General features: G+C 42.3%; 1 protein-coding gene across 2 annotated transcripts in view; it reads left to right on the top strand.

The window, feature by feature from the left end:
- LOC147029793 (uncharacterized) overlaps nt 1-14,407 on the top strand; it is a 26,384-nt gene extending 11,977 nt beyond the window's left edge. For both annotated transcript variants that reach the window (XM_085873121.1, XM_085873122.1), the window contains exons 2-4: nt 12,877-13,469; nt 13,563-13,715; nt 14,008-14,407. In XM_085873121.1, the coding sequence (XP_085729247.1) occupies nt 12,908-13,469; nt 13,563-13,715; nt 14,008-14,015 (723 nt within the window). In that variant the 5' untranslated portion in view covers nt 12,877-12,907 and the 3' untranslated portion in view covers nt 14,016-14,407. The remainder of the gene's footprint in view (nt 1-12,876; nt 13,470-13,562; nt 13,716-14,007) is intronic.
- Nucleotides 14,408-15,000: the final 593 nt, after the last annotated feature.

The raw sequence follows: 15,000 nt of genomic DNA on the forward strand, positions 1-15,000 counted from the left end.
GGATTCGGACGAAACTTGATCGACAGGTTGGGTGTGTTGCAAGGATGAATTTATTCCATTCTGGTGAAGATGCGATTCTGGATCTGGATACGAGAATTATTTAACATATAAAGTGATTCTTCATCATTGAGAGATCGGGCCAAAAATGATATAGTCCTGTAGAGCATGATATTTCAAAAATGTATTGGGCCCGATATGTTCTCATGGATCAGGCATAACTTGGCGGTGGTATGCGCTCCACCGAGTGACCTTCAAGTTTATTTATATAATCCAAGCCAGCTGGGTTCAGTTGATTAGGTGGGAGCTGATTGGCTATTCCCTCTATTCACAAGTGAGAGCTGTGGGTGGGTCTTTTTTGTATTTATGCATTTCCTGCTTTAGACATTTGTGCATGGTACATGCTTGGAAGCCTCATTGGTATTCATTGCTGTCTGCGCTTTTGCTGATGACTCCGAATAAGTGATGAAACCACTCTGGCAGCTGAGGGGTTGTGCGTCATTGGGATTCTCATCTGTGTACTATTTGTGAATTTTTTGTTATAGCTGTGGAGGAACTCTGGGATGGGTTTGATACAGCATATCACTTACCTTGCGTTGGCCCTCTTGGTTGCTTTATGCAGCAGTTTCGGCTAGAGGAGCATGGGTGGTGTTAATTTATTGATATAATCCTAGCCACCTGGGTTTAGTTGATTAGGTGAGAGCTGATTGGCTATTCCCTCCATTCACAGGTGAGAGAGGTGGGTGGGTCTTTCTTTGTTATTTATATATTGACTGCTTTGGACATTTGCACTTGGGACATGCTTGGGAGCCTCATTGGTATGCATTGCTGTCGCTGATGGTTCACCAAAAAGCGATGAAACCAGTCCGGCAGCTGAGGGGGTGTGTAGTATTGGGATTCTCATGTGTGTTCTCTGTGTGAACATCTTTATAGCTGTGGAGGAACACTGGGAAGGGTTTGAAACAGCAAAGCGCTTACCTTATGTCGATCTTCTTGGGTTGCTTGATGAAGCTTCTTCGGCTAGAGGAGTGGGAGGTGTCAATATATGTGTATACATATATATTTATATATCCACATAAATAATGACAATCAGAAAATATTCACACCCCTTGACTTTTGTCACATTTTGTTGTGTTGCAGTCTGAATTTAAAATGGATTAAATGAAAAAATGTTGTCACCGATTTTCATAAAATACCCCGTAATGACAAAGTGAAAACATGTTTTCAGAAATTTTTACAAATGAATTAAAAATGAAAAGTTGAAATGTCTTGCATCAATAATTTTTGAACCCCTCTACTATGAGACTCCAAATTGAGCTGATGGCCATCCAATTTCTTTTGATCATCCTTTAGATGTCTCTTCAACTTGATTGGAGACCACCTGTGGCTAATACAATTGATTGGACATGATGTAGAAAGAAACGCACCTTTCTACATGTGGTCCCACAGTTGTCAGTGAATGTCAGAGCAGAAACTCCACCATGAAGCCCATGGAACTGTCAGTCGACCTCCGAGATAGAATTGTGAGGAGGCATAGATATGGGGAAGGGTATAAAACAATTTATCGAGTGTTGAATGTTCCCAATAGCACACTGAGCTCCATCATTTAGAAATGGAAAGTATGTGGAACTCCCTAGACTCTTCATAGAGCTGGCCATCTGACCAAACTGAGCAACCAAGCAAGAAGGAACTTGGTCAGGGAAGTGGTCAAGAATCCAATGACCATTTTGACAGAACTACAGTGTTCCTTGGTTGAGATGGGTCTCTGCAGCACTTTATGTATGGTATCTAGGCTTTATAGGAGAGTGGCCATACGGAAGCCACTCCTGAGATAAAGGCAGATGACAGAACGCCTGTAGTTTTTAAAAAGGCACATGGAAGACTGAGAGCATCAGGTAAAAGATTTTGTGGTCTGATGAGATGAAAATTGAACTGTTCGTTCTAAATGCAAAGTGCTACAGCGGCAGGGACTGGGAGACTTGTAAAGCTAGAGGCTACAATGAATGGCAAATACAAGGCAAATCCTTGAGGAAAACCTGCTTCAGAGTGCAAAAGACCTTCCACTGCGGTGAAGATTTACATTCCAACAGGACAATGACCCCAAGCATACAGCCAAAGCAACACTGAAATGACTTCAGAACAAGAATGTGAAAGTCCTTGAGTGGCCCAGCCAAAGCTCCGACTTGAATCCTATTGATAATCTGTGGAAAGACTTGCAGATTTCTGTTCACCGACGTTCTCCATCCAACTTGACAGAGCTTGAGCAAATGAGCAAGGAAAATGGGAGAAAATACCAAATTCGGATGTGCAAAACTGATACAGACATACCCAAGAAGAATTGAAGTTGTAATCACTGCCAAAGGCACTTCTATAAAGTATAGACTGAGGGGGCTGAATACTATTATGTTTGTGTGGTAGATGGAGGAATTTCACAGTAAAGGTAGGATTGTATAGTGTAGCATGGTCCATGGACGAGCAGGATACATCTCGATGTAAATTAAGTAGAGAAAAGTGTGAACTTAAGATTGTTACATGTCACCACATGGGGGGTGGTGCTATGTTGACTAGGTAGGGTTTAAGGCTAGTTTCTCCTCATATGTGATTGGCTCCTGTGACCTTTTCCTACGTTTTTGCATTTACAAAGCCGGTTATGAAAAGGAATGACATTTTAACAATAACAACCATAAGCCATGCCCCCGAGGCTTCTGATTGGTCAGGGTGACATCAGAGAAGGAGAGGGGTTGAGAGAGACAAGAGGGCGGTTGGTGTGCGGAACGTGGTTGAGATAGAGGGTCTCATTTTGCTCTCCTAGGCACGACAAGAAAGCTTGCCGATTCTCGTTGTCGTGCTGGTGCAAATTTGTATATGCGCTGGAGCATGATGCTAGCCATTGACTGTTTGGCTGGGTCATGAAGTTTGTATGTTTCTGAAGAGAAGAGAAGGAGAAGAAGAGCACATCTCTTGGCCTTGTATCAGAGCTGTGGAAGTCGCCCTTGTTATGTAATCGAGGAGAAGGCGGCACCATTTGGTGTGTGTGGACCTGGGAGCTTGGAGGGAGTGGTGTGGCAATCTTGATCGTGAGAAGAAACTATACGGCGGTTTGTGGACTCTTAATGTTGAAGATCATCCGCACAAATTACCTCACGTACGTGGTGCGGTTCCCACGCAGAGAGCAACTTGGTGCCATTTTGGATGCGGTTTCCCACGTGGTGGCGACGCGGTTCGATCGGCAGGCTCTCCAGAAGATGGTTATGAGACATGTGATCGCCAGAAGATAATCTCTGGACACACAGCTAAGTGCCAGAATAAAGGGAGGATTTTCTTTTTTTTTTAATCTTTCCCCTTTTCTTTTTTGTAACAGAGTGGAGATTATTAAAACAGAGTGGATTTACTTTGTTATTATGGGGTATTTTATGTTGATTGGTAACAAAAAAATCAAATTTAATCCATTTTAATTTCAGGTTGTAACAACAAAATGTGACAAAAGTTGAGGGGTGTGAATACTTTCTGAAGGCGCTGTATCAACTGTATACCATAAGGCCCATTGCAGTAACGCCTGCAAACCTACTGCCTTTTATATATGTATTCAGGAACCCCTTCTCCCATTCCCCTCTACCCCTTCACACATTTCCCTCAATGCCTTCATCCACTCCCATGTATTCTTCTTTTCCCATTGCCTTCTTTACACCTTCACCTACTTCCACTCAACCAAATCACTCACTTCCCTCAATCCCTTCATCCACTCCTAATATATACCCTAACTACTCTGAGCACAAACTACAGTTTTAGGCTAATTCGATTCAATGGTGCAAGAGTGCATAGACATGTCAAACAAACAAACACCTTGAATGATCATGATAATTTTCAATGTCTGTGATTTTCATGCTGAGAATCGACATACTGATTAAGTTATGACTTGTCATAGCCACCACTACCAGGAATAGCACAACACTCACACTATTCATCCTTGACAACTCAGACTAATTAATCGACAAAAACATTCATTTACAATACAAATTGCACATCCCTTTAGTTGGGCGGTATATTTGCCAGACTGCTGCCTTGATCATTTCCAGATTTAAAAAATAATAATAATAACCCCCCCTCTAGTTGTCAGTGAATACACCATCTGCCCACCAGGTTTATTGGTGATGAGGGTGTATGACGTGGACACCCAGCAGGATAAAAAACAAAACCTGTCAAATGGTGGAGGAGCTCCTTGTGAGCCAACGTCCATACATATCTCATGCCCAACTGTGTCTGCGGATGTCGTCCTGCAGTTGGGTTACTTTTTTTAGGTCATCGCTCACGAGATGACCTAATAAAACCAGTTCTTGGAGTACGTACGTGCGTACGTCCCCATTTTTTTCTTCCGATTTTCTTGATATTTGGTATGTAGGTATATGTTGATGAGGGATGCACGACAGTATGACCTTTGACCCGATTGAAGGTCAAGGTCAACATCAAGGTCACTCCAAAGTTGCAAAATCGTCCATTTTCAAAATCTATCTCCTCCGCCGTTTGTGATCCAATCTTCGAAATTTCTTCAGATTCTGATAATATGGAACAATATCTAAATTTGATCGGGCCTGTTTTTTTTTTAATTCGACCTGGTTATCGAGTCACGTGTCTTCAAAGTTGGAAAAATCGTCGATGTGATACGGTCAAAAAAAAATTTGCCTGATCTTGGTGAAACTTGGTATGTAGGTAGGGGTCGATGAGTGATCCACAACAGTATGACTGTTGACACGATTGATGGTCAAGGTCAAGGTCAAGGCCACTCCAAAGTTGCGAAATCGTCCATTTTCAAAATCTATCTCCTCCGCCATTTGTGATCCAATCTTCGAAATTTCTTCGGATTCTGATAATATGGAATAATATCTAAATTTTATCAGGCCTGTTTTTTAAAAATTCAACCTGGTTATCGAGTCACGTGTCTTCAAAGTTGGAAAAATCGTCGATGTGATACGGTCAAAATTTTTTTGCCCGTAATGAAACTTGGTATGTAGGTAGGTAGGGGTCAATGTGTGATGCACGACGGTATGACTTTATACCTGATTGAAGTTCAATGCCAAGGTCACCAATGCTGTAAACTTGTGAAATCATCCATTGTCAAAATATCATCCGCCATTTATGACTCAGAAATGCGGTTTGATTTCTGAGGTTCGGTTTCTCTCCTTTTGATAGTAGGATCAAAATATGAAATAAACAGCCTAACCTCAAAAAAATTGCAAGAAAACGTTTTATCATGTTTTTCTGTAGTACTTGGTCCAGAGAACAACACATCAAAAGTTGGCCGAAATCGGACCATCAGAAAGGGTCAAACTTTGACGTTAAAAAAAGATGGCTGCCACTATTAAAAAGTGCCTCATTTCTTCTCATATCCCATCATCTTAGCTGGTTTTACACAGATGTGTAAAAATAAATAGTTTAAAACTGTTCAAACCAGTATCTCAGTGAATTCGCCATTCTATATTGAACATTGCATACTCAAGTGACGTCATGAGGTAATCTATGATGTCATGATGTGACTATTTATTATTTAACAATTATGTGGCAAATTAATGATGATGAAGATTTTAGATGGTATTACTGAAGGCATGTAAGTTCATTAATTCTTCCTGATCAAGCACCTATAGTTACAGTGCTGCCATCTACAAACATCTTCAGAATATTAAGACAAAGGATTCCAATCAGCTTCAGATTTTTCCAAATTTCACTTCCATCAAAATGTTGAATTATGATATAGAAAATGACAATATGCTTCGAAACTAAAGAAGATCACACAGGTAAGATAAAAAAAAACATTCAATGGCCATTTTTCCCATTAGACATCATTCAGTTTGACTTCAATTAACACTGGTGAGGCCATGTGCATTTCTTGTGTAGGCGTACATGGTGTAAACTATATGTAGGGCAGAGACCATTGATGAAGTACGAACTTTCGCCATATCCACCGTCCTTGTTCGAAGCTAAACATCAACTACGGAAACCAGACAAACCTGCGCTTCTCGAGGCTATACGGAACCATGCTGCGTCCGTGGATGATGCTGTCATTCAGTCTATTCCCAAGACAGATCACTACGTCTTAGATGGAGGTTCCCTTCTACATCACTTGAAATGGACAGAAGGAAGTACCTACAGTTCAATTGCCGATGATTATGCATCTTTTACAGTGGAACTGTATGGAAAAGCCACTGTGGTATTTGATGGATATGAGAGACCAAGCACAAAGGACAACACCCACCAGCGACAGAAGACAACAACTGTGAGAAATCCTGTCAACATTACAGAGACAACTCAATTTGTGGGGAAGGATGATGATTTCCTTTCCAATGAAAATAACAAAAAGTCACTTATTGATATGATATCAGCATGCCTGAAGCAAAAAGGCTGCCATGTTGTCCAGGCAGAGGGGGATGCAGATGTGGATATAGTGAAAGCAGCTATCACAATGTCCACTTTCAAATCAACTACGCTTATCGGAGAAGATACAGATCTTCTAATATTGCTTCTCTATCATGGGAAAATGGATAGTAAAGAACTTTACTTTCGGTCAGACAAAGGGAAACCAAATGTCTACAATATAAAGGTTTTGAAGCAGTTAGTCGGAGATGATGTTTGTACTGATTTGTTGTTTGCCCATGCCTTTACTGGATGTGATACTACTTGTAGAATCTTTGGGGTTGGGAAAAAAAATCAGTGTTCCAAAAACTCATCAAAGGTGATTCTGTCTTGCATTCCTGTTCAAATATTTTCTGTGCTCCAAATACGGATCAAGATGCTGTAGAAAGTGCTGGCTGCAAGGCAATGGTGTCATTGTTGAATGGGAAAACAGCTGACTCTCTCGCATCATTGCGATACAGTTACCTCTGCAAAAAAGTGGCGACATCAAAGACATTCAAAACGCCAGAGAGATTGCCCCCCACAACTTCAGCTACAAAACAGCACTCAAGACAAACTTATCTTCAAGTCATGGTATGGATGGGCCGGAGTGATAACATGGACATTACAAAATGGGGCTGAGACATTCAAGGGAAAAAACTCACACCAGTAATGATGGACAACAACCCTGCTCCTGATATTCTGCTAAAAATGATTCACTGCAACTGCTCGGCTGGATGCAACACACTTAGATGTAGTTGTAAGAAGTACGGACTTGAGTGCACAGGGGCTTGTTGACCTTGCCAAGATGGCAACTGTGAAAATATGAACCATGTACCCATTTTAGATGAAAGCGAGGACGAATATGCTGACTTTTTTTTGCTAAAGCAGTAATGGGTGTCCCAACTGGAATGACTTCCTTGGTACCAACTACCCAGGTATTATTTCAAAGAAATTGAACACATTAATCTCCATGGCTGTTGTTTTGGTGTGCATAAGACTGCGCCTTAGTTAAAGGTATGGTTGTGGCATCACGTTCTTGGCATCATCATTGAATTTATGATGTCATCTGGTCATCAAATAGGATGAAAACTGTTTTTGTGAACATGTTTCCATGAAATCACATAAAATTACATCATGACGTCATGAATGATGTCATGACACAATGAATGACGTCATGATGCGACTTTGGGACACTCCCAGCAACCTCACATGTTTTGGTACTTATAAGGTAATAAGTTTTATCGTTAATTGTCACTTTTAAAGTGGTTGAGAACTGTTTGTTTCAAAGGTATGCATAGATATTAGGTATTTTGCTCTAATGGCGGCCATCTTTTTTGACGTCGTATTTACACCCATTCTGATGGTCCAATTTTGGCCAACTTTTGATATGTTGTTCTTTGGGCCAAACACTACTGAAAAACACCATAAAATTATTTCTTGCAATTATTTTAGGGTTAGTCAGCATATTGACCCTACTATGAAGACACATTGATCATAAATGTTCCAAATCAACCATTTTCAAAATCAATCTCCGGATAACTCAGAAATATAGTTTGATTTCTGAGGTTTTCTATCCTTTTTACTCCCGGGCTTTCATCTGTATGTTGAACCAAAAGGCAAGACGATATTAAAGTCATTTTAAGCTGATCAGAGATCCACATGATCACCTGTGTTATCATCTGAGTTCCAGTGTTTGAACATCAGTAGTGCAGCTCTCTCTGAGGTTCGGAAACCAGATAGTGGCGAGATCATGGCGGGTCGTTACACCTACTATTGGTCTGGTCGCTCTGATGGTTATCATGCCGAAGGAGTTGCTGTAGCTGTGTCCAATAAGCAGACTTCAATGATAAATGAGGTAACACCGGTCAACGAGCGTATTACGAGACTAAGGATTCGTCACTCCTTGGGTGTCGTTTCCTTAGTCTCTTTATATGCTCCAACTGAGGTGAGTGATCTCACCGTGAAGGATGCATTCTATGCCACACTCGAGCCTGTGGTTGATCAGCATCCTAGGCAAGATACTCTTCTAGTCTTGGGGGATTCCAGTGCATCAACTGGAACTGATGGAAATGGTTATGAGACATGTGTCCATCCCCATGGGTCTGGAACTGTGAACCAGAATAGCACTAAGTTCCTTGACTTTGCAAGAAGTCATGGACTTATGGTGGTTGGTTCATGGTTTCAGCATCCATAGGCTCATCGCTGGACTTGATATTCCAGCGCTGGTGGTGTGGCAAAGGAGAGTGACAATGTGCTCACTGATGGTCACTGGAGGATGACCCAGAACTGCAGGGTATACCTGAGTGCGCAGTTCCTCAATACCGACCACAGGCTTGTGGTGCAAACTCTGAAGTTGCAGATTAAATCCAGGAGAATGGTACCATCCAAGCCTAGGCTGGATTTTGGCAAGCTTAGGGATGAGAGGGTATCTGAGGAGTTTGCGAACAGGCTGTGGGGATTTGTGGGGTCTGGGTGCTTTGGGGAATCTTGAAGAGTTGTGGAGTGCCTTCAAGACCTCCATCCTTGTCGTTGCCGGTTGATGTCTTGGAACTCACTGTCGGGCGAAGAAGAATGTTGTCTCTCAAGTGACACTGGATACCATGGACCAGAGTCGCAGGACCAGGCTTAATGGCAGAGCTGAGCTGTTCAGGGAGTTGAGGCATAAAACTGTACATGTGCTGAAGGTGGACACTGGACAAGGAAGCCTTTGTGCGAGGAATCTGTGAGGAGGTAGAGCATCACCTGTGTTGAAGTGATTCTTGTCCTGCTTACAGGGGAATTTGTGCATTGCGTTCATCCAAACCTATCCCTCGGAGTACAGCAGTTAGAGCGGAGGTTGGTCGGCTCTTGACAGAGGAGTCCAAAGTGAAGGCCCGCTGGGCCGGTTACTTTGAGCGGCTGTACCAGGCTGATCCACCAGGTGTTGAGTTGGATGTCAGGGGCATTACTATCCCTATTGCTGACCCTCCAATGAACTGTAATCCACCTTCGTTTGTGGAAACACAGGCTGCGGTGAACCACTTGATACGGGGTAAGACTCCTGGGATCTGTGGCATCCATGCTGAACTTCTCAAGACTGGTGGAAATGCTGCACTCGTGTCATTGCATGCAGTTCTGTGCTCTGCCTGGAACACAGGCATCGTCCCAACTGACTGGGAGAGGGGCCTTGTTGTCAGTCTCTGGAAAGGGAAGGGTGATCGCCAAGACTGCAACAACTACTGTGGGGTAACGCTGCTCTCAGTGCTGGGCAAGTGTTTGCTCGGATAATTATTGATGGAGTTTGCCAATATCTGCTTGAGCATCAGTGCCCAGAGCATTCTGACTTTACACCAAAGAGGTCAACGATTGACCGTATCCTTGCCCTTCGGCTCCTTACCGAATGCAGACGAGAGTTTCTGCAGGGGCTGTTTGCAGCCTATGTGATTTGGTGAATCAGGATGCCCTCTGGAGAATTCTTGGTCTTTGTGGGGTGCCACCAAAACTGATCAATCTGTCTGAACTATACTCTGGTACTGAGAGTGCTATGAGATGTGGTGGTGAACTATCTCCGACTTATTTCCAGTTGTTACTGGAGTTCTTCAGGGGTGTGTACTGGCCCCCACACATTTCAGCACTTATATGGACTGTATTCTGGGGAGGATGTCAGAGAGATCAAGCTGTTAGGAGTTGTAGCCGCTGTGATTACGGGTTTTTGGGGTCAACACTGAGATCCAGGCTTTCAATGACATCTTGTCTGTACCTGTTTGTGGTGAGGATGTTGAGGTCATGGAGATATTCACTTACCTTGGCAGTCATATTCATATCTCTGCTGGCTGTGAGCCAGAGGTCAATAGATGTCTGGGTCGGGCCTGGGGAGTCATGGATTCACTGGATCTTGGGGTGTGGAGCTGTCGGTACCTGTGCAGGAGGACGAAAGTCCAAGTCTTCAGGTCCTTGGTGCTTCCAGTCTTGCTCTATGGATGTGAGACTTGGACTCTGACTCTGACCTGGGATCTGAGACAGACTTAATTAATTTGGTACCAGGTCTCTTCGGAGAATCCTTGACTATCGCTGGTCGGACTTTGTGTCCAACGAGAGGTTGCTGAGAGAGACTCAAATGAGATTTGTTACCTGTATAGTCCTTGAGCGTCAGCTGCAGCAGTATGGATATGTGGGTCTTTTTCCTGATGCTGATCTTGCTCACCATATTCTCTCAGAGAGGGAGCCTCATGAGTGGAGGAGGCCAATGGGCCGACCACGTGCCTCGTGGTTGGAGCAGGTTGATCTGCATCTCAAGGAGATGGGGATGGGCCAGGCATCTGCATGGGGTATGGCGATACAGAGGCCCCTGGAATACCAGCAGAAAGTGGATGCAGCGACGCACTGCTCTGGCGCATGCTCCCATACCTGACCTGACCTTATGTAAATGAAGCAAAAACTTACGTGCATTAATAATACATCGTGGTTATATAGATCGTATAATTCCATTTGAGACATCTGAAGACATCTTTGGCTTTCCAGAAAACCAACATTGCAGACACATCAATTTTGTTCTTGACAATTGTAGGTGGACTGAAGCCAGCTCTACAGCCAATGGGGTTGAAGGCTTCATCAGCACGCATTCTCATTACTTTTTTTTAAATGTATATGATACCAGCAGTGGTACCTGGCGTTGCTCGGTGCTGTTTTAATCCCATTGGCATGTTGAAGAAATCAAATTTTGTTTTTTTTTTCTGTTTATTTTTTGTGGGGGCCTAAAACGCTTCCCTACACCCACAAAGGAATGGGGTTGGGGATAATTTAATATTACCTTTCACATCGCTACAAAGGATTAGACACTAAAGAGTAATTGAAAACATAAAAACAAATTTTTGGATTTTTGTTTTGCCTGAAACACTCCTCAGCACTCACTGATGAACCTCTGAAAGTTTGATGAAGATTTGTTCAGCCATCTCTGAGAAAAATGGTGACACACACACACACACACACACACACACACACACACACACACACACACACACACACACACACACACACACACACACACACACACACACACTGGAAAAGTTGATTTTTTCCCAAGGAATTGTCTGTAATTACCCTGTTGTTGGTGACCATTGTGTATATATATACATTTTAAAATTCTCACTAATGTACAAAATTACTCTTTGAGCCATGTAACCTGAAATTTCATCCAGAAACAGTTATCACAAACTAGTCTGTCACTCTCACTGTTGCTTCGGTTAGATAACCGACTTCAGGTCATTTTATTGATACACTAGCAGAGATACCCGTGCTCCGCACAGGAATCCCTTGGATGATGGCGGGTCTGAAGGAGTATATGTCACAATTAATTGTAAAATTGTAGAGGCTGCCACCATTATTATTTTTTTTCATCACCACTATAATATTATATTTTCCCTGCCATGTTTTATATGCAGAAGACTCGAGTTCAAAAATGTTAAGATTTATTGCCGCATCAGATAAAAAACCATAATGCCTCAACAATGTGAGGCTGGTTTCATGTCATCATTTGCGGCTTAATTAATTCTCATTCTCTAGCAAATTCTGTTGGTCCCATGTCAATCGGCTGAACTTGAAAAATTAACGTTACACAATCAGGTGATGACGTCATAATTCGGAAATCGGGAAGTCGGAAGTCATTGTCTTCAATTGACTGAAGCATTATTTTTTTCATTCTATTGCAAATGGCGTTGGCCCCATGTCAATCGGCTGAACTTGAAAAATTAACGTTACGAAATCAGGTGATGATGTCATAATTCGGAAAGCGGAAGTCGGAAGTACAATTCTTTTACATCGGGACACTCCCGGGTACATGTTCTGTCAGCATGTGAAGTTTGGTGAGGATCAGTCCAGTACTTTTCGCGTGCATAGGTCACAGAGAAACACACACACAGACACACAGACAGACACACTTTCAACTTTATATACAGTATATAGATTGTGCAATGTGGAGCTAAACCTTTAAAAAGTTCTTGAAATGCACTAAAAATTGCTTAATAATCCCTGAAATTGGCATGTTGTGCTTGAAAGCAGAATGATTCTATCCCAAAGAGGAATTAAAGGGTTTTAAGAATCAATGCTTATTTTCGAAGATTCCACAGTGGCACTTGTGCTGTTTGCTTGCACTCGTACAAACTTGACATCCAGACCTGCTCTCATCTCACACTGCTATCTTTGTATATATGGCTGTGATACAACTTTAGCTGCCTTCGTCAATTATCGCTCTTTTCATATTGCTTAAAGTTGCTGGAATGGCAATGTACGTGATGGGAAATGCCCGGAATAGCATTTTTCCTATCTGCTTGTTCTTGTGCAGGTAGGTTTTTCAATGTTTGAAAATAAGTCTGATTTCAGCATTTTGATGCAGGTGGATTTGTTCTCTCCTCTGAATTTTAAAAAGCAAAGCTTTCAGTTTTTAATACACTATCTAAATAATCTATAAACAATCGCATCACGTCCTTGCCACCTCTCTGTTGTCTCTCTTTGAAGGTGGATCATTGGAGCTTCGTGTGTCTTCACAATGGCAGACAGAGTTCTACTGTCGTTGGTGGCTGGTGTGTTTATTTTGAGCATCTCCAATGCAGAATCTCGAACTCCAATCATGGACCTGACCTTGCCAGACCCATACACAACAGTCAACACTCAAAATGTTTTCAGTCCACCGGTGGGAAACACAACCCAGGATAAAAATGCAACTTTCACTCACAGAATGAATGAAACCATGGAAGGAAACAACACGACGTTGGTTAGTTGTACAGCTTGCACTAAAACGGCAGAGACAAATGTCACAAATGGTAACTTCTCTTCTGAGAATTCCACCACTGAAGTATATGCAACTACTGCGAATTACACTGTTACACCAACATCCTCAAATACTTCAAATCCAACAGCGATATTTACTTCAACGATGAGCAGTACAACACAGCAAGTCACCACAGTGAGCATCTCGTCTTTGCCAATGGTTGTACATACGTCTCCCATCACCACCACCACCACCACCACCACCACCACCACCACCACCGCATCACGGACAACTACACCACAGAAAGCAAAGATGATCACTTCCAAACCGGGACCACCAGGTAAGCACTGCACCTTTTGAGATTTGGTTTCCCAAGGTTGAGCTTTGTGTGGTAATTAAAAAACAAAATGCTTACCATTTTATCTTGTGTCAGTTATGACCCCAAAGGCTTCCGGCCATGCTGCAGGTGTTGTTCTGAGCATCGTGCTGGCATTCACGTTTGCAGTTTTGCTTGTAATCATCATCCGCCGACGACTCAACATCCGCAGACAATTCCAACATCAGCGGTTGGAAGATATGGAGGAAGGTATGGATTTTTTTCTTGTAGCATTCAGCGTTGTTCTGGATTATGAGCGTTTAACCGTTGATTCACCAACGTACGCCATCTTCAGGTTGAAGTGTGGTACATTGATGGGGTGAAATGTCAAATGGACTCAATAAAATAACCGGAATGCAGCATTTCTAAATGTCAAACGATATCTAGTTTGCAGTTGGGCACAAACCAAAGATTCTTCAGCTTGGGTGAACACAGGCCACAGGGAATGTGATCTTCCTGAAAGTGCTAATTCATCCTCGAATGCTTTTCCCTTGCCTTGCAGATCTGTAGCTGGAGTGGAGAACACAGATGCAATGAGTGGGCAGGTGCCCATCATTTTGGCTGCTTTATGCTCCCAAGTTTGTTTCTTGCACATTTATATAGGCTTTCAATTTCCTTATGATCTGCACTCTTTTTACCATTGGGGTTCATTCCAAAACTCCTTCATTCGGCTGTGCTTTATACTGCTTTGCAAGAAAATCTGTCGATGAAGGTGCTTCATGTGATTTGTTATTTAACCGAATGCACTGTCTTCACCAGCCTTTGCACTGTATCCTGTGGCCTGTGGCTAGTTGCTATTGTAATTAGACTTTTCATTGTTATCGTTTTTAATTTACATCCTCACCTCAGGGGTTAGTTTTATGGAAAGAAAGAGGCTTATAAATAAAACTTGGAAAATTGTTGTCGGTGGTTTTGTCCACTTTTTGAGGATGCAAAGGTAAACAAAGTTAAAATATAACCATGAGCATACTTAATATTGATTGTTAACAATATTGTTTTAGCTTTTTTTATCTATTTATTTTTCCACACTTTTCTGTTGAATTGAGTTGAGTAGCAAGTGCATTGGCATTTTGATAAATGAAACAAGTGATCCCAAGTTTATATAGATGACAAGATGAGTGACCCAATCAAAACTTGGTTTCTTAGACTTCAGTAAAGCATCGAGAAGATTGTTGTTAGCTTGGATTAAATTATAAATAAGCAATGTCATAAATACAAGAACATGGTGGAAAGGAGGGGAGCACACCGGGTAGAGTGATACAACAGAGGGAACTTGGTGCAAGAATGGGTGATGGGGAGAAATATCCGGGGGGGGAAGGGACGTCTGAGCCCAGAAATCATACACGTATAACAAAAATTAACTCAGGAGTGCAACATTGCAATGATGGGCCAAATGTCCTAATTTTTTGTTTAAATTTGTACAGGATTGTGTGACCACGAGTTAGACTCTGTCGTCCAATGGAGACAGAGTGAGGACCCTTTGTATGGAGGCTCT

This window comes from Eptatretus burgeri, chromosome 3, assembly GCF_056783735.1.
Source record: "Eptatretus burgeri isolate ZD-2024b chromosome 3, Ebu_testis_v1, whole genome shotgun sequence".
Classification (NCBI taxonomy): domain Eukaryota; kingdom Metazoa; phylum Chordata; class Myxini; order Myxiniformes; family Myxinidae; genus Eptatretus; species Eptatretus burgeri.